The sequence below is a fragment of the Ixodes scapularis genome, unplaced genomic scaffold, assembly GCF_016920785.2.
Source record: "Ixodes scapularis isolate PalLabHiFi unplaced genomic scaffold, ASM1692078v2 PGA_scaffold1__304_contigs__length_218370807, whole genome shotgun sequence".
Taxonomy (NCBI): domain Eukaryota; kingdom Metazoa; phylum Arthropoda; class Arachnida; order Ixodida; family Ixodidae; genus Ixodes; species Ixodes scapularis.
The window spans coordinates 134427448-134451832 of record NW_024609846.1 but is presented as its reverse complement, the minus strand read 5'-3'; the positions used below and the strand labels follow the sequence as shown (position 1 = coordinate 134451832).

Sequence of the window (24385 nt, the reverse complement as noted above, 5' to 3'; positions counted from 1 at the left end):
CGCATAAGCCTCGTTCGGGACCAACTTAGCCACGTAGATGCAGCGATCGAGCCTTTGCTTGCCGAAAGAGACGCGGAAATGGAGTTCACGCAAGTAATAGACTATACAAGATCGTCTGATGCCTTACAAAGCTCAGAAAGAAGGCGAAGGGCGTCGAGAGCAGCCAATAAGCAGGCGGTTCCTGGAATGACAATCGGAGAGCAACACCCGTAAAAGCGAAAGTCAAGCTTCCAAAATTATAACTTATCAGTTTCAACGACCACCGGAAGAATTAGCAAGCATTCTGGGAGCAGTTTGAAACCACAATCCACGAGAATCTGGAACTGACTCCATCGGAAAAGTTTAATTACCTGAGATCATCGCTTACCGGAGATGGATCAGCTGCTACCACTCAGTGCTACGCGGACGCGATCGACCATCTCCAGCAGCGGTTCGGCAAGCGAGAGGCTCTGCATGGTACACGACCACATGAAAAGTCTGATGGACATCCAGAAGGTACCCAAGGCAATGCCCGAGCACTGCGTCGCTTGTACGAGAGTCTTCAGGCGCACATCCGGGAACTTGAGCACTGGGTGTGGGCGAGGAATCTTACTCCGCTATGCTCCACGTGGTCCTTCGCCGAGCACTACCGAGCGATATGTCCCTGGACTACAACCGGAAGATGTCGTCGGAAGACACCGGGAACGCCACCGCAGCGACGGGCGCCGGTCCCGAGTCTCCAACAGAGGACGTCCACCTGAAAGCCCTACGGACTCTACTCAAATATATTCGAGTTGAAGTCGAGAGCCGGGAAAGGACGTCAGAGGAACAAGAGGACGACTTCGACGGTAAGCCTGCAATTCGTTTCCCTAAACAAGAGCTGCCGAAGAAACTTTCAAACTACACGATGCTTCGAAAATCTACCGCGGCGGCATTGTATGGCAGGACTGAAGGCTTAGAATGTTTGTTCTCCATATTCAAGGAACACGCCACACCTGACTGCAACTCCGAAATTGAACTAACTGAGAAAAAACGAAGATTGCAGGCTGACAACAGGTGCTTTCGTTGCACGAAAGCAAACCACAAGGCGAGAATGTGCCGAAGCACGCCGTGTTGCACCAGGTGTCGGGGACGGCATGCGCCTACAATCTGTGACCCGGGTTACGTACCGGAACGACCTTTCGCGGCGAACAAAACAGAAAAGGAAAAGAAAACACCAGTCAGTCTTCACGTAAATGGAAAGAACAGCAAGCCAGCAGTGTTCTTGCAGACGGTGACCGCATGGGCCGAGAACAAAAACAGAAGAAGACTATAGCCCGAATTCTTTTTGACAGCGGCAGTCAGCGCTCCTTCATTACGGAGGAGCTGTCCCAAAGACTCGGTTGCAAACAAATCGGGACGGAGATCCTTACATTCGGCGTGTTTGGGGGCAAAAGCACCGAACGCACGTTCCGCAGGGTGCAAGTGACTTTGCGGGACCAACGGTACAACAAAAAATATGAAATCGGCGCACTAGAAACACCTACCATCTGCGAACAAAATCTCCCGAGCCCAGATGAATCCATCATGATGACGGAACTTGATCACAGTACATAGATCACAGTACATAGATATTTCGAAACATTTGTGGGGTGAAGGATGGCAATTTCAAGGCAAAGTATAACAAATTATATTTACTGAATTGCACAGTTCAATCAAACCAAAGTGAACATCATAAATCGAACAGATGTTAATGATAAAAAACAATGTCAGTGATTTAAGGAATATTAAATTAATTGTAAAAACAACTGCACTGTAAGCAACGAGTGCTGATCAGAATTACGTGCTTTCGACTAGAAATTACCGCGAATAAAAAGATAACTTTGACTAGTTATTTCAGAAAGCAATTTACAGCCTCTCTTTATCATTTCAGATGCAGCCGCCTGCGTTCACGGCAAAAAATATCCAAAACGTTCTCCGCTTGAACTTCAATGTCGCGGTGAACATTCAAAAGCGCAAGACCGAGCAGTCACTCTCAGGCATGGTTTTAACCGCCGTAGTGAAGAGAACGAGCGCTCAGCTTCCGCCGTTGTTACGGGCAGAATCGCCAGGATCTTGAGTAGACGATGGACGTTCTTAAATAGGGCCTCCGGACAGAGGGCGACCGCCTGTAGCGCAGACCTGACGGGCATTGGACGCCTAAAATTTCCCTATTATTGGCGAAGTCTCCCTCACTTTATGAAAATTTTCCTCCATCGAGTCGTTCACGGATGCGATGACGGTCCGTCTTGCTTTCTGCTTTGCATGTCGAGGTGGCATCCGTTGCAATTCGTTATTAGTTCAATCTTTTCGTTGCACGGAACATCAGAAACTCCGAAGAGCCTTCATATTCTCACTACGCATAGGCGCATGGGTAGTAAAGTTCATTTCCACGCTCGGCGGGCGTTTTGCGTGCTTGTGTGTGGCGTGTCATGTCATTTCTCCGAATGACGGAACGACGAGTTCGGACTGATGACTTCTCATGACCCCGAGGATATGCTGCTGCTGTCTTTGGATCACGCTGCAAGATAAAGCGGCCTAGCAAGGATAAGACGTTCTTTCCTTCGGCATCTGGTTCTGTAGCACGAATTTGTTAAACCTTTAATGGATAATAGATTTTGATTTTTGCTCTAATTTTACAGCGTCAAGATTTTTTTTTTTTTTTTTTTGTTTCTTTTGCTGCTTTATTTCTTGAGACAGTATAGATATCTTTGTGTTTTGTTTGGCCTTCACGTGTTGGTAATGCAGTGGTACCTTAAAAAGCGGGGGGAGTTGTGTGCTGTGAGGAAGCTTTTAAAGTTGGGGGGCCGCAACTACGACGACGGTAGAACAGTGAGCCACCACGCGCGAGTTCCTGTAAATGAAACCTGCTCAGTTTTGAAAAATGACAATGCAGCTTTACCCGTTTGATCTTAAAGGGCCCCCAAAAAGAAAAAAAAAGTTTATTATTATTTTTTTTTTTTTTTTTTGACAGCTTGGTTAGGACACGCGTGTCAAAAAAAAGAAACAAACTTGTTTAGAGCAATATTGTCGGCGCTAGACGCGATTTAGTCGGTAGTGCACATCCTTTCCACTTGTTCTCTCTCTCGGCATTTCGGGAGCGTGGATATGGTGCCTCGATTGCGTCTTCGACTGGTGTGTTTAGCGCCCTATCCCGCCCATACATCAAAAGTGGTCCCAATGTGGCAACAAATGACGCGAGTGTCATGCTGTTGCCTGTTGCGATCCTGGCGGTTGGCCGTAGAAATGCTGGCGAAAAGCACGAGCGAACGCGAGTGTCGCTGTCGTCACGGCGTCGCTTTAGGCGTCCCAACTTCCGGCTGCCCTAGCTTCCGTGAACTGTCACAATGGAAAGCGACCTGCAGCAGAACAGGCGTCTGCCATTTTTATCACAACTGTTGAGACGCCGCCAGGGTCGCGACCGGCGACAGCATGACACTTTTATGACGTCATCAGGCGGAAATCGAGGGACCACTTTTTTGGCCGCGGTAAACACACCAGTCGGAGACGCGTTCCAGGCACCATAGCGTGGAGGAGAGCTGGATGGGCTTCACCTTCACCTTGAGGTCAGGTGGGTAAAGGTGGGTGAGGAGGAGTGGCAAATCCCGCGCGCCGACATCCTGGGTCCCGAGTGAAAGATCGCGAAAGAAAGCGACAGAACACGAGAGAAAGAAAGCAATGTTGCCAGCTGAAGGACGACAGTCGCAATGGTAATCGCGAAGACTGAAAACTCTCAGCAATATAAACAGTGATAATTTAACGTTGCAACAAAATTCTGAGCTATTCTAAGGTTTATAAAAAGCAGCATACTCATTACGCTGCAATAACTTCCCTTCTGTCGAAATCTCGAAAATTTGGTAGTTGCGCAGTTTCGTATTTCCGGGCGCGGCTTCCCGCGTCCGGAAATGTAGGGGTGTCGCGAACCGGCCGAGGTTCGAGTTCGACCAGGTTTGACTTTTTCGAACTTTTAGTGAAAAATTCGACGAACCTTGTATTGAGGTTCGACTCGTGTGCGCATGCGCGACAGGCTGGCCATCTGGCTTCGGATTAGATGGTGATGGCTAAGAGATGAAGTAAAGGCACCGCTGATTGGTTATTTCAGTTAATACAGTACAAAAAATTAAGTTATTAACCTCTTCAGTGATTAGAATTAGTTTCTTTTAATCGCAACTGTTTATAAAATAAAATAACCCTTTGTATAAAAAAAAATTCTCCAAACTTAGACATGGTTGTATTAAGGTCTGGCCACACTGTCCACAAACTCGAACCGGTCGAATCTGGTGAAAAGTTCGAAGGTTCGTCGAACCGGTTCGATCCAGTCGAACCCCGAAAGGTCGACCTAAAATTCTGGTTCGACAAAAGTTCGCGACACCCCTATACACCAACTCATGTTTACAAACAAACCGGAGCGCCCGGAGCACCCCTAGCGGACGCCACCGGCGCCGCGCATGCGCGATGGGGGTGTGGGCAAGAAGCTCGCCGTCGCCCATAAACAAACCATTGAAATGCGATGTTGTCGGCCTCGGTGTGAGCCCCCGCGCTCATTTTCGCGTTGGAATTGTTGAGTATACGTCCTCCTAACGATGTCTGACTACTTGAGCGGCGTCAGCGAAATTAACGAGGCTCGTTACACCGCAAAACTTCGCGTGAATAATCTGACATGCGGCGATTCATTCCGCGTGGACGCCGCAGTATGTACGCTAAAGCCTGATTCATATGATGAGGTTTCGCTCGTAATTTTCAGTAGCGACGTCGCTCGGACTGCAAAAGCGTGAACCGTAGCTGAGATGGTCGACGTCGATACTGAAAATCGCAAGCAGAATCTAACCAAGTGAATCAGGCATAACAAGTCGGTGACGGCCACTGGTAACAATGATCAACATCTCCTTGTATCTACTGTTTACGTCGAGCCTGCTTACCAACCTTCAAACTTAAGTCTTTTGAGGCCTGCACTTACTTCTTATCGCAAGTACCGGGCCTACGTTTGGTCTGCGGGCCGGTGTCCTCTAAAAGAGCAGACGACAAGCACTGAAACGTTTGAAAGAGCAGACGACAGTTCGAACGATCAGGCGACCGTTCGAACTTGAAGACGCACTGAGCGTAGTCCGCAGATGGTCCGTACAACTTGACGGTTTTCCGGCGTTCATTTTGGAACAAAACAAATAAATCTGATGGGCAGAAGTATCCGTGAACTCAACCCAAAATGCTTCCCGCCCAAGCAATCGTGGTCCAACGGCGTCTGGTTTTCCCTTTTCACGGCACATATCCACGTTCTTGGACGAACCGAGGGCAAGAAAACTGACCTTCAAACCTTTCTCGACCCTTTTGGTACAGCCCCAGTCGCAGCGTTTGGACAAGAAGGCAGGTTTTTGTCTGGTTCCTTTCAAAACAACGCAGGAATACAGGTCTCAGATGGGTACTTCCGCCCACAGCCCCGGACCGGAAGTGTGTCCGACGCGCCACCACCGCGCCGTTACGTAACACTCATCTCTCACGAACTCATCTCTGTTACGTCACGGCGCGGTGGTGGCGCGTCGGACACACTTCCGGTCCGGGGCTGTGGGCGGAAGTACCTATCTGAGACCTGTATTCCTGCGTTGTAAACTAAACCAGATAACCGACAGGGTTGCCAGGTTGGGCTATAAATAGCCAAATTGGGCTAGTTTTATTTTGCAGTTGGCGGGAAAAAATGGCAGTTGGCTATTTGGCTAGTATTAGGCTAATTCTGACCAGTGCCGGGCACACCAAAATGCCTCAAAGCACTTGGGTTAATAGCAGAAATCAGTGGTTTACAGGCTCAAATATGGCATTTTTAGAGTAAGTTACGTAAACATTTGGCACTTCAGTCTGTTAACCCTGATAAGTATGCGACAGCAAGCAAATTCGTCTGCTCTTTGCGCACCTTGTGCAGTTGTTTACCCTCGAATTTTGTCGGAAGGCAAGCGTGTGCTATTTTCCCTACATCTCAACCAGTGACGGCGCAATTCCTTGCGGCCCCAACATCATCTCTTCTTCGCATTCTTCAGGTTGCCTGTTGATTGGCATGCACCTATACTTCGTGTTTAACTCTGCATAGTTTTCCCGTGACGTCATTCTGGTCACCATACCCGGACACGCCCGATTCAACAGCATGCCAGAATCCCTATTTGCTGCCACATCAAGACAAAAACTTAAAAGAAGCACTACGGAATTTAGACCAGTAAACAATTTAGATGGTGGTTACTCTTTTCCCTCTGATTGTTTTTTTCTCAGGACAGTGCGTATTGTTCTGCAGTGTGATGCCGTCTTTCGATCTGTTTTTCTTGGTCCCTGCTTAACCTTGAATAAGTTATTTCGAAGGTGAATGGGCATTTTATACTGATGTTACACGTACTGAATTTGTCACCTACTGCGCCGAGTCAGGTACACAAGCTCTTGAGGCTTACACCGGCTCATCATTGCACTTTTTAAAGATGTATGTATTGGAAATAAAACTATTGTTTTCTATTCTATGCTAATTTATTTTTAATTGACTCCGTAAGTAAGACGTCATGGGTCCAAACAAACCGTTTCTAGGGTCGTTGTTATGGACAAATACATGTGGCTATATTTCGCTACGAAAACCCGACCGTTCAAAAATCAGGAGTAGGATTTAAACTTCTAAAAATCACAGATATAGAAAGCTTGAATGGCATATATGTTCCGACAGAAGTGTGCCGGTAATCGCTTGTTTCTGAAATGTTTACGACTGCAACTTCCGGTCCTCAAGATGCCTGCAGCAGACGACGAATGCAAGTAGTATGCCGTCTGCCCACACGTCCGCCGGCCAAGCCGGCGCTGGCGTCTCAATTGTGTGAATAAAGACGATATTCTGATATTGCATTTGTTTGAAATATGATGAGTTTAAGACACTTATAAGAATTCATAGTGGGGTGCGATGCAAAATATGGTTTATTGAAAGTCCGGGCTCGATTGAGATGATCGTCTGCAAAAGATCGCATTGCACCCGTGAGAAAAGCACTTCAGGCGATCGGTTGAGATCCCAAATTTTGTTTGGGGATTTGCGCTGTGGGAGGGTGCTTCGTACCTGGTTGTAATCATCGCGTGGAGAAAGATTCTTGCAGTTTTTTCAGATTTCCGCAAGACCCCAAAGCGCGAAAGAACTGGATAAAAAACATAAGGTGAGTTTATTACAGATTGTACTCGCATCGCGGGTTCGATGGAGATCTTCATGAAAAGAGCACGTCCACGAAATTTGATGTATACCAAGGGGAAAAAAATCAAAATACTGCGAAATCGCGATAGACATGCATTTTTTTAATAACCTGACTACCTCAATAATAATAAGGTATTGATGTCGCTGGCCTGTAATAAGGCGGAGCCTCCGGGGCAACAACGGGGGCGCGCGTTAACCCATCCGTCGCGCTGCGCTTTACGCCGCTTCGCGGCGACAGTCTGAGGCGGCTCATTACAAAAAATGTAAACCCACATGTGTGTGTGTATTGGCCCACACGTAAACGCCGCTTTGCGGCGCCCAATTATTCGCTAAAGTATCATTCGGTGAACCGCCCCCTCAGGAGGCTCCGCCTTATTACAGGCCAGCGACATCAACACCAATAATAATACCAAACGACTTACCTCGACGACGTACGATTTGTTTCTCATGCTGACCTGCACTACGCCGGTAATGCACTTCAGGTCGTCGTCGTAACTGATCTGCATGACGTGGTTTGATTTTACGGCATTTTCACCCCTCTGAACTAAGCTGGGTTCTTCACAGAAAAAAGCGCACATTGCGGAGGCCTCTTTGGCCATGGCGATACACTTGTTTTTGTCGCTCGTTTACCGCTGCAACAGAGGCCAGCAAATCTATCGCGTCGTCTGCTACCAAAGCAATGCGGAGTGCAATACTTCAGAAATGGCTTTCATCGTTGCAGTACGACACTGAGACGACAAGAACATCTTCATAATTAGATATCAAGAAGTTAGGTTGCTTACAAAAAAAAAAAATATATATATATATTTACCTACTTGTAAGCAAAAATCTAGCCTCATGTGGAGCCTCCATGCATTACACCATAGCAACGTCCCTAGCAACGATTTGTTTGAGCCAGACGCCATGTTGTGACGTAGTCACTTACGGGGTCAATGTTGTCTAATATTTATTGTAAAGTAACGAAGAAGGCGTTACTTTAGCGAAGTAACTGTAACAAGTTACTCTTTCAATTTTTTAACTGTAACTGTAGCAAAGTTACTTTTTTCCCTGAGTAACTGTGACTGTAACACTTACATTTTATAGGTAACGTGCCCATGACTGGGCTCTACGAGGCTCGTTCCGTCTGGACGGAACTCTGCTGGGCTTGCTATAGTTCCGTCTGGAAAGAACTCTACTGCGTCTGCTACTGTTCCGTCTGGACAGAACTCTAGACGCTCCGGTTGATTAAACATTTCGTAGTGGACGCTACTGAACGAGAAATGTGATCCTTGAAACCGCGGCTTCAAACCGAAACTAGGCCGCAAAGAGCGCCCGTGGTGTTTTATTGGTTTTATTTGTAAAACAGCGATAAATTGTAGTTTCACGCCTTGGTTTTACAGTTCTATGAGTTGCGTCTCAAAGTGGACGTTAACTTCTTTAAGGAATTAAAGTATAAAAGTATAAAGTCAGACCAATACTGAAATAGACGAAGACGAAGTTAAGTATTCAATCCAATCCAATCCGTGACTAGCGATTTCCTTGTTTTGTTGCTTTTCTGTGGTGGAAGCTCATCGACTCGCAAGCTACTGTAATTTTTTTCGAATAGACTAGATTTTTCTGTGTTTGTCGACTCCTCCAAGAATTAAGCCGAAATCTCTAAGCTTTTCGGTAAATTTCTACGTTGTGAGCACAAAGGCAAGCAAACAGCGGAACCCTGTAGCCGCGTGAGAACGGTCGAGCGTCGAGCGGTTGTGTGATCATGTCAGCAGCATCTTTACTTAGCGCACATTGACGCACATTGATCCGTTCTATGCGTGCTTTGGAGTGACATGTCAAGGTTCCCAGACCATAACGATTGGGTCAGAAGCTTTTACGTATCCAACCCAACGCTCCACAAGAAGGGATACACCGTCTACAAAGTTGTCTCAAAGGTATGAACTCGCGTTGCTTTGTCAAAGCGTTCCAGCCTTTCGGTTTGGCGGCCGAACGATTATTTTATTTTGTTTATTTCTCATTTTTAATGTCCGAGAGGTATCTAGGTTGTTATGAAACTCGGTAATTTTCCTCAATGGTGCCTTCCGTCTGTATAAACAACAGCGTCTGCAGGAAAGACGTTCTCTGACTCGGCATCCTAATTTAATGTCGCAAACTGCAAACAAGATTTTCGCAGCACAAGATCGCGTTATGAGGTTGCATGCAATTAGGCAATAAATTACGCTGCCCTTTTTTTTTCTTCTTTTTTTTTTTAGAAAGAGAGTATTTAGCGCGTTTGGGTTACACCGCCGATATTCTGAGCCACCGTTGATGCACTGTGTCATTTCTGACGTACATATATGTTGTGTTCTAGGTTTTCCCGAAAAATTCAGTGGAAGCTGCATCGCAGGTAAGCAATTCTATTGAGCGACTTGTCAACGGTGGACAGCGTGTCTCAATATTTTACACAAATCGTATTTTATCGTCTGCTCTTTTTTTCTGTTGTTGAACTAGGTGATTGTGTGGAAAAGATACAGCGACTTCAGCAAGCTCTACAAGGCTCTCCTACTGATTTACCAAGGCCTTCACCTAAAGGGAAACTTTCCGAAGTTTGCAAAAGCCCAATTTTTTGGTGAGTGAGCCCGGTGCTCATTGTTTGGTTTCCCAGTTGTGTCTGGCAGTACTGTACGAGGTGGTCGGACATCAAAATGAGATCACTGTCATGTTCCATATTTTATTGCTCTCGTGAATCTGAGTCTGTCAACTGGCAATGTAAGGAACTGTGATGTTTATCTCTTCTTAGTATGAGCATCATTATCCATGCTGTTCAGTCATGTTTGTTCTGTTCCTAATAATGACAATAGTCCTGCGACACGGTAAAATTTCACGTCGGTTCCATCTACTGACCTTAAGTGATCTGAAATCAGCTTGGTGGTTCTGACTACACACGTCGTGTATGCTCTGCACAGTGCCAGGAGTGACGCACACTGATTGGTCGATCAGACGTTAGTGGATGGAACTGATCTTAAATTTTACCTTGTGGCTGGTGTATTAGTGTCAGCGTAGCTAGTTTAATATGTAAGCCCATTTGACTTTGCAGTCAGTGGCATTAGAACGGTTCAGAAGATGAGGAAGTAGCAAAAAGAAACATTGTGGAATTTTTTTCTTCTTCTTTGGGGTGGGGGGGATTGCCCCTTTCCCTCTCTGTTCCAATGCCACTGTTTGCAGTTCTCATCAAATTGTAGGTAAGCACAATTCGTGCCATCACATGTGCTGACGGAAAAGCTAGGTTTATGTATCAAGGACTTACTGATTCGAAGCAGCTGAAGCTCCTACTATGTCCTTTGGGATTTAGTTTCAAAGCTCATGCACTGATTTCTGTCTTTATCACCTTCAATGTCTCTGCAACATGTTGCAACCATGTAATGATAACTAAAAAATGAAATGTTGGAAATGGCTTCAGTACCCCATTGATGTTTGTATGTGAGGCAATGACGAGGTGATATGTTTTCGTTTTACCTCCCTTATTACCTCAAGGTCGTTTTGAAGAGGATGTGGTCGAAGAGCGCCGTCAGTCTGCACTGCACCTCCTGGAGTTTGCTGCCAAGTACCCCGTCCTGTTCAACAGCCAAGTCTTTGTCAAGTTCTTTGAGGTGAGTCCCATCATAACCATGTTGCAAGGTTCTTTTTTTTTTAACTTTCAAGCTGTATGGTCAGAGATAAAATAGTAAGGGTGCAGGCGAGCTGGTGCATGTTAACCATGTTGAATATACCTGAGACTGGGGTAGAAAGGAACGTAAAATTCGAAGAAACAGAAAGGGACAGGACGACGTCTCAAACTCGGCTACCAGGTTTATTTAGTCCTCCTTATATAGCCCACAAACAGCCCACCACCAACACAAAGGGGCAACAAACCACCACCAACACAAAGGGGCTGTTTGTGGGCTATATAAGGAGGAGGACTAAATAAACCTGGTAGCTGAGTTTGAGACGTCGTCCTGTCCCTTTCTGTTTCTTCGACTTTTATGTTCCTTTCTACCCCAGTCTCAGGTATATTCAACATGGTTAAGCTGTATGGTGCAGGTTGCAGGCAGGTAACCTTTAATTTAATTTCTTAATCTTGCTATACACTCCGTGCGACGCGACTGGCGCGCCGCCGCGCGGCCGGTACCGAAGGTAGGCAGTGAGTACCCCAGAGAAAACGAAACCGAAACCACGCCGCGTACGTTGGTACGCATTGAAGTCGGAGTGGTGCGGTTGCGCTGAGTTCACAGCATGAAGTGCTTGCTGCCTGTGCTGCGTCATTAAGTGCTTCAATAGTTATGCATCGTATCTCGTGGAGACAAAGTTTCACAGTTTTTCACCTCGCCGATGTTTTGTGGAAAAGCGACAACGATGTAGCCGTGCCGTACGACGCGAGAAATTTGGTCTCCCGATCATGTGTGCCACTCTGTCGGCACGGCTGACATGTTCTAGCTACACTTCCGCTTTGCGCTCTGCGTTTGTTTTCGTACCAGTAACGCCTACATATGTTAGCGCCGATGGGACGAACTGAAACGCCATCCCACACTCGCGGGTATGCAGTGCCAATTTCGTTGGAGGAATGCCCTCCAAAGAAGTTTCGTCCCCATCGTCCGTGTCGATGATATTTCCGGACAACTATGGCACGCAATCTGTACTTCATGAAGAAAAATTCAAACGGTAAAAAAAGTGACAAATATAAATCTAAAGAAAACAACAATGAAACTCGGAATCACTGGAGATACAACGTTTGAGTATGGAAGTTAATGTGGTGTGCTTTCTTTCTTGATCAGCCTCCTTTTGGATGTGGAAACGCTGACACCCCGAGTTCTGTAGACAACAATTTTGTTTTTCTCGGCTTTAGAGCCACCTATTGCAAAGTGGTTCGAACTGGAATTACCGTCCACTGGTCCCTTCCTACCTGTAATGTGTGCACCTCCTACGATGAGTGGTATTATCTGACAGCCTTTGACGGTCAAAGCCAGTTCCCATTTAGTTACGCCGCCCAAACTAAATTTCCACCTGGTTTCGCTATGCCAACTCTTTTTGTTATAATAAGTGTTGTGCCAAGTGACGGTCATGTCAAAATACCTGTGCGCCGAAAATCAGGACCTCGCACAACAGGTTATTACACAACAGCAGACCGCAAAAGCCCTTGGCGGCCAAACCGTGTTTTGGTCGACAACTTTGTTTTCTCGGCTTTGGAACCACCTTTCGTAAAGTTGTTTCAATTGGAAGTACAGTCCACCCTAGTCCCTTCCTACCTCTAAAGTCTCCACCTCCCCCGACCAGTGATATTCTCTTGACAGCCTTTTCATTGCCAAAACCGGTTCCCATTGAGTTACACCGCCCAAACCATTTCACCTGGTTTCCCTATGCCACCTTTTTTTTTTTTTTTTATAATAAGTGCTGTATCATGTTACTGTCAAGACCAAGCACCTGTGTGCCCAAATCTGCGCTTTACACAGCCCGCTATAACACAACATTTTGGGTCGAATAATGGATATCCCGTACAGCTTTGTTTCTTTATTCATTAGAAACTTAACTCTCACACCTGCTGTCTTAAAGAAACTTGGCACTCTTCCTGCACAAACTTAGTGAACATCCCACTCGCCTCCAAATATCATCGTTCCAGCAGTTCTAGGTTTACAGCGACGAGCGAAATAAATTTCCCACCCAGAGCAATCAAGGTGGCGGCCGTCTTGTTTTTCGGAATTCGGCCGCAACTAGAGAAATTACCCCTAATAACGACTCAAACTCAATATATAAGAAGTGGAGAACAGCTAGATGCCCTTCTTAGGTCTACCCCAGTACTCATGCAACGTCACCCTCAACTTATCGGCTCAAAAAGCAAAAGTTTCGCCCGTGCGCGCTTCCGCCGCCACAGCTTGGCATGCGAAAAGTCGCCGCAGGCTGCTGAACGCGCCTCACAGTCGAACGCCAGCTCCTCCGCTAGCGGCGCTGCGCGCGTTTTTCAAAGCGCCCCCTATAGTTCCCGCACGGAGTGTATATGGGTGGTTTCATTTGAAATCGAACAGCCTTGTCGGTGTGGGTCTTTTGATTTAAAAAATATATATATATATGTGATTTCCCCTTTTCTGCTAAAAACAAAACCGCTTTCCAAATAAAAAAAAAAATTTTGCTTCACAAAAAAATAATAGGTGGAGCCAGGGTGAAAGTATGTTTTTTACTCCGGGATTTTTGTACCCAGTTCTGTACACTGGTATGAATACAGAAAGCATACAAAACTCACAGTTATTTTTTGTGCACTTATATCTTATTTCAACCATTTTTTTAGTTCAAAGAAATGTACTTTTGTATTTTTGTTTATTGTGGTAAAAAATGCCAAACATTGTCTCTTTGACAATCCGGTGGCATCTTCAGAGCCTTGTAATTCATGAGTTATTATATTTGTCGCTTACCAAATACTATGCGGGTGTAGCCCTACACATGGGCTATCGATGGGCATAAGTTTAGTTTATTTCATTTTCACGGAATTTTTTTATATAAAATTTGAGATATTGTCGAAACTGAGATTAACCTATATTTTGAACCCACTTTATCGAAAAAGGCCATTTTTTATTTTGTTTAATTTTTTATTATTGCTGTTGATCATATGAACTTTCAATTGGCTTGATGCAATTTCCCCCTTTTTTTTGTTGTATCTTTTCTAGAAGTGATTGAAATCGCTCCCACTTTCTCGTAACGGCCAAACGCAGTTTCCGCAGGTCGGCTTCACTGCAAAAACTATACTGCTTATTTTTGTGTTAAAAGGCAGCGGGTAAATTTATTTTGATTGAAAACACTTTTCTTAATTTTGTAATGATGGCAACTGACGTGCCTTAGTCCGATCATTAGCTGACTAAGGAACGTCCGCTAGCGATTAACTAAAAGAAAATAATAATACCAAGTCTGACTGAAAAACTTGCGTAAAGTCTGACTGAAAAACATGCATAAATGGATTGTAAATCCATTTATGCATAGCAAATGTTAGGACCTGTGTATTAGTTTTGGTGGGCAGGCAGTTATGGTAGCTAAATCTTAGGAATTCAACATTTGAGACAGAGTGTGGGGATATAATCCTAATGGTGGTGCGTCTTCATAATGCTGTCTTGTGATTGGCCATGTTGTGTGCGAAGAGGCTCAAGGCTTATTTTAAATTGCATTGTGTTTCTGTTTTCCCTGAAACTCGTATTCTAGAAAATTAGCAGTTTGCTCCGTTTTTCCACGTGCTGAGTACCTTGTAAGCATACCTCAGTTACAAAAGAATGTGCATATGTCAACTGGTTTGGAGGTCAAAAGTGAGGGTAACCTTAACTGGGGTAACTGCGCTATTGATTTGACAAAATATTCAATATAAATGTCTCAATGGTAATGGATATACAATAGTCTTTTTCTAAGAAGACAATAATTAAAAAAAAAAAGAGACAGAACACTAGAAACAAAGAAGCAATTCCTGCAAAATAATGTTATCGACTGTGGCAGATGTTGGGTAGTAAGCGTAAAGTTACCATTAGCAAATTACGGTAGTTACCTAACTTCCACTAATCAACTTTCAAGATAATAATCTTACTTGGCACATTCCAATTAGAGATGTGTTAAGAAGCACGGAATTCACACTAAAAATGAACCATCTGGAACTATATTTAAAGACATCTTAAAGGGGCACTGACAGAATGTTTATGCACGCCAATGTTTTTATTTTTACATGACATATGAGAGCCCAACTAAACAGAACACGATTTGCGGCTCGAAATTTGTTTTCTTTCCGCCTGAAAGCAACCAATCGAGAACTCGCCGGTTTGAGTCGCGCTCACTCTCTTCTCCGTGGTCATGTGCTATTCTTTATGGTTTAGACACACACACTGAGTATAATCAAAGTTGCAGGCTGTCGAAGGCACATACTCAATATCAAAAATGGAAGAAACTGTGGTACCCATTTTTGTGGCTTCTAAAAAACAAAAAATATGTGGGAAAAAAAAAAAAAAAAAAAAGGTTGCACAGAAAAGCAGAAGCACCCTGTGCATTTTCTGCGTAATTCTCAACATGGGGTCGTATCGCGGGAGTCGTGGGCTGGACGGCTGAACGAAGCGGACTAAGCAATGGCGTTGGACGACAGGCATGGGACCTCTACTTCAGAACTGTTGTTTGTGTTACTGGCAAATCGGTCTAGCCTTGAAAGAGAAATTGTTTACCGATCAAAATAATTAGGATTTATTCCGTATGACACGCCCGACCGCAAAGCTGATTCACATGAAGACATCGCCAAGTCGCCGATCCTTCTCCTGGCTTAAGACATCTCTCGTCTTATGAATACAAATAGGTAAGAGCTTGAAAAACGTGCAAATGTCGAAAAAACCCAAGACAAGCATTTCATGCTTGTCTTGGGTTTTTCGCGCGACATAGGACGTGCACGTTTTTCTTCTACTTCGCACAACCAGAACATTGAAGGAAAAAAAAAAAAAAAGAAAACGCAGTTGGGTGTAGCTATTGACTTCCAGCAACTCTCTCCTCCTCTACATTTCTTCTTCCTCCCTTGTTCAGTTTTGGTTTTGAGCAGTTGCATTTTTTTTACTTTATTAAAAATATATGTGACGCTGTTGCAAAATATTAATTAGGTAATCTTCTGAGACCATATTAAATCGCTTGACAAAAAATAAAAAACATTTTTAGTGGGGGGGCGGGGGGTATTAGTGTCCCTTTAACTAACACCAAGGTGCAAACTATATGTACCACTTCTCTGAGAGAAGTTGCTAGTTACTCCGCAGACAAACAGCATGGAGAGTCATTTCAAATTTGCCTTGATCTTTTTTCTCCTGCCTGACAGAGCCTAAGGAGCACTAAATTTATTATTAGAATTCTTTCAGGGTTTGTATCAGTCTCAAAATCACTGCCAGTTGAGTCATTAATTGATAAATATGTGATTGTCTTCTCAGCGGAGCGAGGAGGTGAACGATGAGCCTGAACAAGAGATGTCTGGCCTGGACCCTCCACTGCTGGCACCTCCGGCAAAGTCACCCTCCAAGTTCAATGGCGTTCCTGCAGAAGCCTAGTGAGCTTTACAGTTTTTCTTCACCAGTGCACGCTTTGTCTAATTGAGAATATTTATTTTTTCTAGTGTTCTTCACTTGCCTTTTACATTGATTCCATGCTAGACTCCATTATTTGCAGTACAGTATGCAGTAGCAGATTTTGTTCTTACCTTTTTATCCAAACGACCTTTCCATAGCTTACCTACGCCTTGCCCATGTCTAGAAAGAATTCAGCCCCTCCCTGACAAAGTGCCTTACGTCGACTCTAATGGTGAATTCCACTGGTAGATCCGGAGCACTTTTCAAAATCTACGAGGGAGACGAAATTCCGCTCCATGGGACCCGCTCCAAATCGACGAGCAGAAGATGGACTCACATTTTTGGAGCGACCTGGAGACTCAGCCGTTCAAAATGGCCACGGCTTGAAATTGACAACCCGACTAACGCCTCAGCCGACTGCGCATTCCAACAACCAGTCGTAACTGCCACTGTTTAGCTGCAGAAATAGCACGCTACACAAGCCGGGCAAAAATATTCATACTTAGGAGCCCATGCCACAAATAGCGAGGAAGACATCCGCGTCCGCCACTGTCAAGGGGGGCTGTCGGTTGCTGCTGTTGCGGTTGTTTTCGTGCACCAAAAGCTTTTTGAAACAAAAAGCGGCACAGCTCTACCGCAACGCCGGCTCGGTGACTCGATAGCTCCATGCCCTCGGTAGGGTTGCAAAATTTGGTCGGAAATGTAGGTCGAAATTCTTTGGTCACAATTATAGGTCGACACTTACTTTTTGACGACATTTCCGGAAAAAAAAAGGTTGACTTGTGTTTGAATAAATACGGTGACTCACCTCCTCTTTAGACTCCCCCCTTCCTCTTCCCCACAGGAGTAGAGTACGCAGGGGTGGAACGGCTGCGCCATTTGCGCCATTTTGCACCAGACACATTTGTCTGCGCCATCCTGCACCATGTTATTGAAACAGCGCCGCAGCCAGTACCTCGCACCTTTATGTACCAAATCGCTAAACGTGCGCAAAAAAGATTTATTCTATCTTGGTTTTGGTTTCTGTCAACTCGACTGGCAACAATGAGCGCGTTTAGCTTAGTTGACCCTGCAATCCTTTGTTCTGTTTATTCTTCCTGTGTATCCCGAGTTGGAAGCGCGTGAAAAAACTCGGGGTTGTGATTCCAAGCGCCACACCACCTGCGACTGGATTGTTATTCTTCAACCGTCAGCAGTTAAGAAAGTCGAGTTGTTAAGCGTCCAATTGCTTAAGGCTCTGCAGCAAGGGATCCGGACGTCAGCCAGTTGTAAACAAATGAGTTAACGATTCCTTTTGGTACTTCATCGCTAGAAGTTGGAACCGCATTCCCGCAAGATAAATTGTGATTTGATAGAACTGAAACGCGGTCCGATTCAAAACCTTGCCGGCCAACAGCTCTCACGCGAGTGGCAGATCTGCTCGGCGTACTTTAACCTTGCTCCTGCTTATCGCTTTCAATATGATAACTCCGTTAATCGGAGTCTGCTGCTTCATTCAATATTGAGTTGCATAATAGTATAGACTCAAAATGTGTTGCCCTGTTCCTCCGCGCAACTGCTCGTCCGTTTCTTTCGCACATCACGTGGTTCGCACATATAATTACTATGTCGGGCACGTGTGGGTTATGCGATAAGCAGTACTGGTTTGCATTTTGAGCAGCTGAAAGCCACTCAGAAATTATCAAGGACACTATCTTCAGAAATATAACATACTTTCTTTTTGGTTCTCATTAAGGCTTACAAAGGTTCAAGTTTTCGCACCTGTTCAACTGTTATACCATCTACCTAGGTCCCTAACCACTCATGTTCATATGTGCTGCTAAGCACAATTGAAATTGCTCCTGTGCTTGTCTAAGACACAAGCTGAAGTGCAATGAAAACTGATCTGAGCTGCTCCTAGCCTGCTCCAGAATGTAGTTTTAGCTGCTCCCAACCTGCTCCAAAACAGCTGTTTCAGCTGCTCCCGTGGCTGCTCCCAATTACATATCATGAGTTCCACCCCTGAATACGGTAGGCGCGGAAGAGAAGGAAATTCCGGTTAGGCTAAGTTCGACAGGGAACGTGCTCATGCAGCTTGTTGCCATACTTTCGCGGAGTGTTGCTGCTTTTGTGGGGAGGGGGTCAGAACAACATTCCAATTAGCTTTGGGAACATCCACCAGGTGCAATCTGGTAATTGATTTATTTATTTTAAATAATGATTGTTTGGTGTCTTTTGAAACAAAATAAGAAGTCCGAGGACACCTAAGCACTTCTCATGAGTTGGGAATGCGAAAGCATGCCACCTGCGACGTATTGCTTCCGCCTCGCATTGTTCAAGGGCCTCATCCTTTTGCCGCATGAGACGTTTTGAATCATGATCCGCTTGAGCCTCACGCTTTCGAAAGGCCTTGTTTTGTCTCCTAGCGCGTTGCGCTGCTGCTCGTTCCGCCCGCCGTGTATCAGAGATTTGACAACAAGGGTGGATTTCGCTGCCTGCCTCCTCGCTTGTTGATCTGCATTATTCCACTCCCTTAGTTTGTCTGTGGTGTACTTGCGTGGACGGGCAGGTTTTGCTACTGCCGAAATTGCGGCCGCTGCTGATGTAGATGCTTGAGGCACCGCCATTTTCGTCGGTGTTCAGAGGAGCAGAAGTGGCCAAGCGTGCGCCACCGTGTTCCTTCTATTGGCGCAGGGCCCACAGTGCCATGAGGTGGCGTTCTTTGAAACTATGACGCGTGCTAGCCAACGGGAGCCTCGTTCCTTGAAATTATGATGTGCGCCTGCCAATGGGAGCCTATCCATTAAATCCCTGCTACAGACGACAGGCTTTGCTCCATTGGGACAGGGAAACTTAGGTGCCATTTGACACGGCTTCAAAAGCTGATAACACCGGTTCACTCCTTGGGACAGTTAATGTTTTCGCATTAAATTGGTGTCTCTGTGGTGTGGCCAGAACGTGGTTGACATTCAGACGATAAAATAGGTGCTAAAATTTCATTCCAGTATCCCTTTAATATATTAATTCAATAATAATGTGCTATCCAACCAAAGTTAATTATAATTTGTGACAAACATGTTTTCTTCTTTCTGACTGTTTTCTTTCGATTATCACCCCAGCACCAAGTTGCCAGAGGTGTCCTCAATGGGAGCAGGGGACTCGCTGTCGGAACGTCCCGTCTCCCACCGGATCATGGCGTTGGACCAGCTGAGTCTGGATTCTCGGACTACGGAGGAAGAAACGGACGCGTCTGTTAGGTCCACGACGACGGAGGGAGAGGACGATAACGTTTGCAACGCCATGCGGCCACCAAGAGGCTTCTTTTTTTCGGACCTTGCCATGTTTGATCCAATTCTGCAGGTAGTAGCCAATGCTACATGGTGTACACATCTTCTTTGTAAAGCTTTCTTATTTTCTATATACTTTAGTGGAGACATGCTGCACTTGAAAGCTCCAAGAGAGTACCGTATTTACTCAATTTCAACGCACCCTCGATTCTGAGGTGCACTGAGTTTTTATACCAGAAATAAGGTTTCTAACATGCTTCTGATTTAAGTTGCTTATTCGATGTGCAGACAGTTATAGTTTTCTAAAATAATGCATAGCAAATTTATATGTAATTGTGTTGCATGTGAAACGTGGGGCACCTACGTTCTCGGTACTCTTCATCCGTTAATTTAGCAACTGGCTTTTTTTTTTTTTTTTTTTGCACAGTGGCACTGAGCACGACCGAGTGTATTCGAAATACGACACACACGGATTAAATCGCCGTAAAGTCTCGTACAAACGCCCGCCCCCCAAAAATCGCACATGCCGTTTTTTTTTTTTGTTTTTTTTTATTTTATTTATTGCGTGATTTGCGATATTGGTACGCGACGAGCGTGCTCGCCGCGGGTTCTCTCGTGCTTATCGCACCGTGGCACGCGAATCTGCAGCATCTGTACTATGCGGGGCATTCCTTCTATGACATGCAAATTCCAAACTCGTTCCCACATTTTCTTTTTTTTTGTCGGTGATCTTTGCGCGCGATGTTGGTTCCTGTGACACCCGAGTTTGAGGGGGCCGGGTTCTTGCGTCAATATCGCACTGTGAAGCGCAAATGCGCTGCTTCCGCGTTCTGCTGCCGTACCCGTGACAGGAGAGCGAATTCCCACATACTTTTCGCACACGCGAGTTCGCCGTGTCTGCGATATATATCAGTAATGAAAAGGCAGTGAGTGCGCAGGCGAGCTGGTGATAGTTAATCATTATGTTTAAAACCCGAGACTGTGGTGAGGGAAAAGTTAAGAAACTTTGAAGTTGAAGAGTTTCCGTTTCACATAGCTTGTAGTGCCCCCCCCCCCCCCCCTTCGACACACGCGCACGCATGCACACAAACACACACACACACACCACAATTTACTTTTCATTTTGGGTGAGCATTCTTTCAGGACCTTATGTTATATGTATAAATGTACATAAGAGCTTGCTGGCATTTGTTTACCTATCATCTAATTTCTGAGGAAAGCAATAACTACTCTATAAAAAATAAACATTTGGCATAGTATATATCTATTTTTGCATGTTTGGGGTGCTTTTGCTGAGACCGCTTCCGCGTTCCTCATTCGTGTCGTAAACGTTACATATAAAAGCGATAATTGGTTGCCTCAATCGTCTGTAGAGTTTCTTGTAAACGACGTACGTGGCGAATACACCTGCTGGCACCCAAACAGCAAGCCGGCGGGAGGACGAGGAGAACAGTGCATGGAATGTCCTGCTGAGCGAAGCAAATTCTAAACCGTTGTGCTAGAACGCATCCAAGCAATGGGGAGAGCAAGTCGTCTGCTTCTTGCACGGGAGATGCGCTGACTTCAGAACGACGCCGAGCTCCGATTGGTTTTGATTGAAATGATAGTGGGTAGACCTCAATGCTCGGTGCTTTGAGATATACCCACTATTTTTTTAATCAGCCAATAAGAGCTCGGCATTTTGACGTCACGCGACCCTTGTGCAAGAAGCAGACGAACTTGCGCTCCGCGAAAATCTTCCGTTTCGTGGTCTTACTTGCTAGTTTTGTCAGTCAATTTCTTTTTTTTTATTAAACTCCTAATCAAGCTTTTTTGTTTCTATTTAGTCAGTGATGCCTCTTTTAGTAAAGGTTAATTAAGTGCATATGTATGAGCAGAAATGGTATAGGTGGTATCATAAAGTTTTCAATATTTTGCATTTGTACTTTTATCAGATAGAGTAGATTTGAACTCTGTTGAGTATTGGAATACGTTTGTTTGCTAAACAGGGTCTTGAAACATTTGTATTTCCTAATGACAAACTGTGGTTAGTATTGGACTTTATTTCATACCATACTGTTGCAGCTTGAAATGGTTTTGTTTTTAACTTATGGAACGTCTGGTTTAAGTTGTTTTTCTTTAGTTGCCTGTGCCTACCATTGTAAATCCATGAGAGGAACCAACCCGCTACCACCAGGACAGTTCTCAATGGCAGCCATTCAAATATCTTTTTTACTATTGGCTGGAATATATTTAAGGAAAGGTCATGTTTGGAAATGGTTCTGGAACGTCACATGGAGATGCTTTTTTATTCATATTTCTTTTCGTATATCGGAAAACACATCTGTGCTTATAGCACCAAGCAGCTCCAAGATTTGCATATACTGCTACGAAACTCGATTTTTGTTGCTCCTGAGCTGCTCCCAAGCTGAACTTTTACTGCCCCAAAGCTGCTCCAAAGGGGCACCTTTGCTGCTCCCAGACCTGCTCCAAAAGGCTGAAGCTTGCTTCCACCCCTGTGCACTGCTGAGAAGCAACGCTCACAAAAGCAAGCTCTGCAGGTATCGCCTCTCTGCAGTGCGCTGGTGCTCGTAAAGAAGCACACTCAGTGGGACCACAAGAACAAAAAGTATGAATTACACGAAAACACCGCTCGAATTAAGTGGCTTATGGATACATTCAAAACATAGCGGGACAACCAAAATTTTGAAGTTTGTTTGAATTAACCAGAAGTATGAAATATTCGAGTTTGAATTATCGCGAGCCTACTGTACCTATTGTGTAAAACCCGAGACTGTGGTGAGGGACAAAATAAGAAACTTCCAAGTAGAAGAAAAGACGACAGGCAAGGGGAACGTCTCCCTGCCTGTTGTCTCGTTCTTCGAGTCGAAATTTTCTTCTTTTTTTCTTTATCAAAGTTTCGGATTTCACACAATGGGGTTCTTTTTATTCTTCATTTAAGCAGCTTATACGGATATTACCGTTTTCGAAAGAGGTTGGAGAAGGTTCCGTGCTCCGGGTATGCTCAACAGTTCCGAACGAAACAATGCCGACACGGCAAACGTGTTGTGGACTCCTCAGTCGCAGGGGAGTGAGAAAGATGACTGCCCGTCCCTGAGCAATGCCTGGATCCTGTCGGCCGCCGGAGTGTGCGCTAACCTCGCTGAGGAAGCCTGCTCTCCTCCGGGCTGTGCCTTCAGCTTCCCGAAGCCCTTTCAGGACCTGAGTCCCAACGACGACGACGACGAGTGGCTGCGGCTGCAGGAAGGTGAGGCAACGAGAGTCGGGCCTCTCCTCCCGGTCCGGGGGTTCTCTAACACTTAACTCTTAAGGAATGCCAATTTCTCTCGACTGACAACTGAAGAACCTCTACAGATCTTGGTATTGCTGCCAATGAAGTAGAGGAGAAGTCTACAGACCTTGTGAACAGTAATCCACACAGTAGGCAGTGATAAGTAGTGCCAGAGTCCTTCTATAAGCCACTGATCATGAAACTTTGGCCAAAGTTCGGTACAGGGTTGGAAATATCTGCCAGGTGCACCACTGTCCTGGAGAGGGCGTTTTTGTTTGGCCACTTCACCCTGAGTGAGCCACCCCATATTTGCAATTATGAGTACCGTAATGTCCTGAGTCATCGCCCACCCTCCTGCCGCCTGAAATTCATAAAAAAATGTGAGGTGGGCTATGTCTCGGTGGGTAAGCACAAAACGTTTAAAAGAAGCTAAAAAAGAACAATGTTCTTTTCTTATGTATGTATCTTGTGTGGCTGCACAGGAGGTACAATAAACTAAAAACTTGAATTAGTTGCATGGTTTTATACGAGAAATGCTGATAAAAGAATGTTTTACTATTGGGAAGTCTGGCTTGCATACACGCGATGAACAGCAATGAACACGACCGATCAGTATACGGCGTGAACGCTTGTTCCGTGAGAGCACATTTCTAAACTGCTATGTTCTCTTCATTAGGCTCCCTAGCCATTGCTGATCTTAGATTAAAAAATAAATTGCGTAAAAAAAATGTGTCAACAAGAAAATACAAAAACCAACCAGGCACAACGAGCGAGCGCGTGGGCGAAAGAAGCGACAAAGAGCGAAGCTGGGAAGTGAGGAAGTTGGCGATCGTGTTGGCAAATATTGGGTGCCTTGCCAATTGCAAGGAGCAGGGTCTTGTGCAACTTTCTTGTTTGGTGCATATGTGTGTGTGTGTCCGTGCGCGGCATGCTATCAATGCGCATTGACACGGCGTTGCTGCGTGGCCTGTGGCCGGGATGGCATTACGAAAACAGAGCTCGAAATCGGAAGCTTTACAAACGTCTGTGTGCAGCATTTCAGTAAATCTTTATCTAGCCATTGACTTTGTCTGAAACATTGCACAGCCTTACCAACCGCGGTCGCAACGTTCTGGGAGAAGGAGAGGGTTCGCGGTGGACCTTATTTCAATGAAGACTGACTTTGACCTTACACTCCACGACTTTGGGGACTGTTGCAACCGACTACGACCGAGTCCGACAGAACAGGGTTTGAAAGGAGGATATAGCCTCAGAATTCAAATTTTTCAGAAAAAAATCTTTATTTCAATAAAATTGTAGAGCCCTTCCACTTCACGTGAAGGAGGACCAGCGAAGCTGTTACCTGTACGACATCTAGGACGACCTCGAGGACGACGCCTAGAGGACAACGTCTAGGACGACTTCAAGGATGACATCTAGGACGACCTTAAGGACGAGGTCTAGCACAAACTCAAGGACGACTTCTAGGATGACCTCGAGGTATCTACACAAAGAAGAAATCCGCCACCTTCCTCCGTGGATCGCGCATCGCGTGAAATATACGTCATCCCTTTTTGATGCCTCGCGGCGCCGTCCTCCTCCGTGGCGGAGACGCGGAGGGCTCCTTCTGTCA

The 24385-nt window shown here is 45.3% G+C and overlaps 1 protein-coding gene across 1 annotated transcript in view; it reads left to right on the top strand.

Annotated features, from left to right (window-relative positions):
* The first annotated feature begins 8516 nt into the window (after positions 1-8516).
* Positions 8517-24385, top strand: part of LOC8041688 (ribosomal protein S6 kinase delta-1) — a 58546-nt gene continuing 42677 nt past the window's right edge. The window contains exons 1-7 of the mRNA XM_029987866.4: positions 8517-9102; positions 9519-9554; positions 9659-9776; positions 10682-10797; positions 16102-16217; positions 19335-19575; positions 22563-22749. Of these exons, the coding sequence (XP_029843726.2) occupies positions 9001-9102; positions 9519-9554; positions 9659-9776; positions 10682-10797; positions 16102-16217; positions 19335-19575; positions 22563-22749 (916 nt within the window). The 5' untranslated portion in view covers positions 8517-9000. The remainder of the gene's footprint in view (positions 9103-9518; positions 9555-9658; positions 9777-10681; positions 10798-16101; positions 16218-19334; positions 19576-22562; positions 22750-24385) is intronic.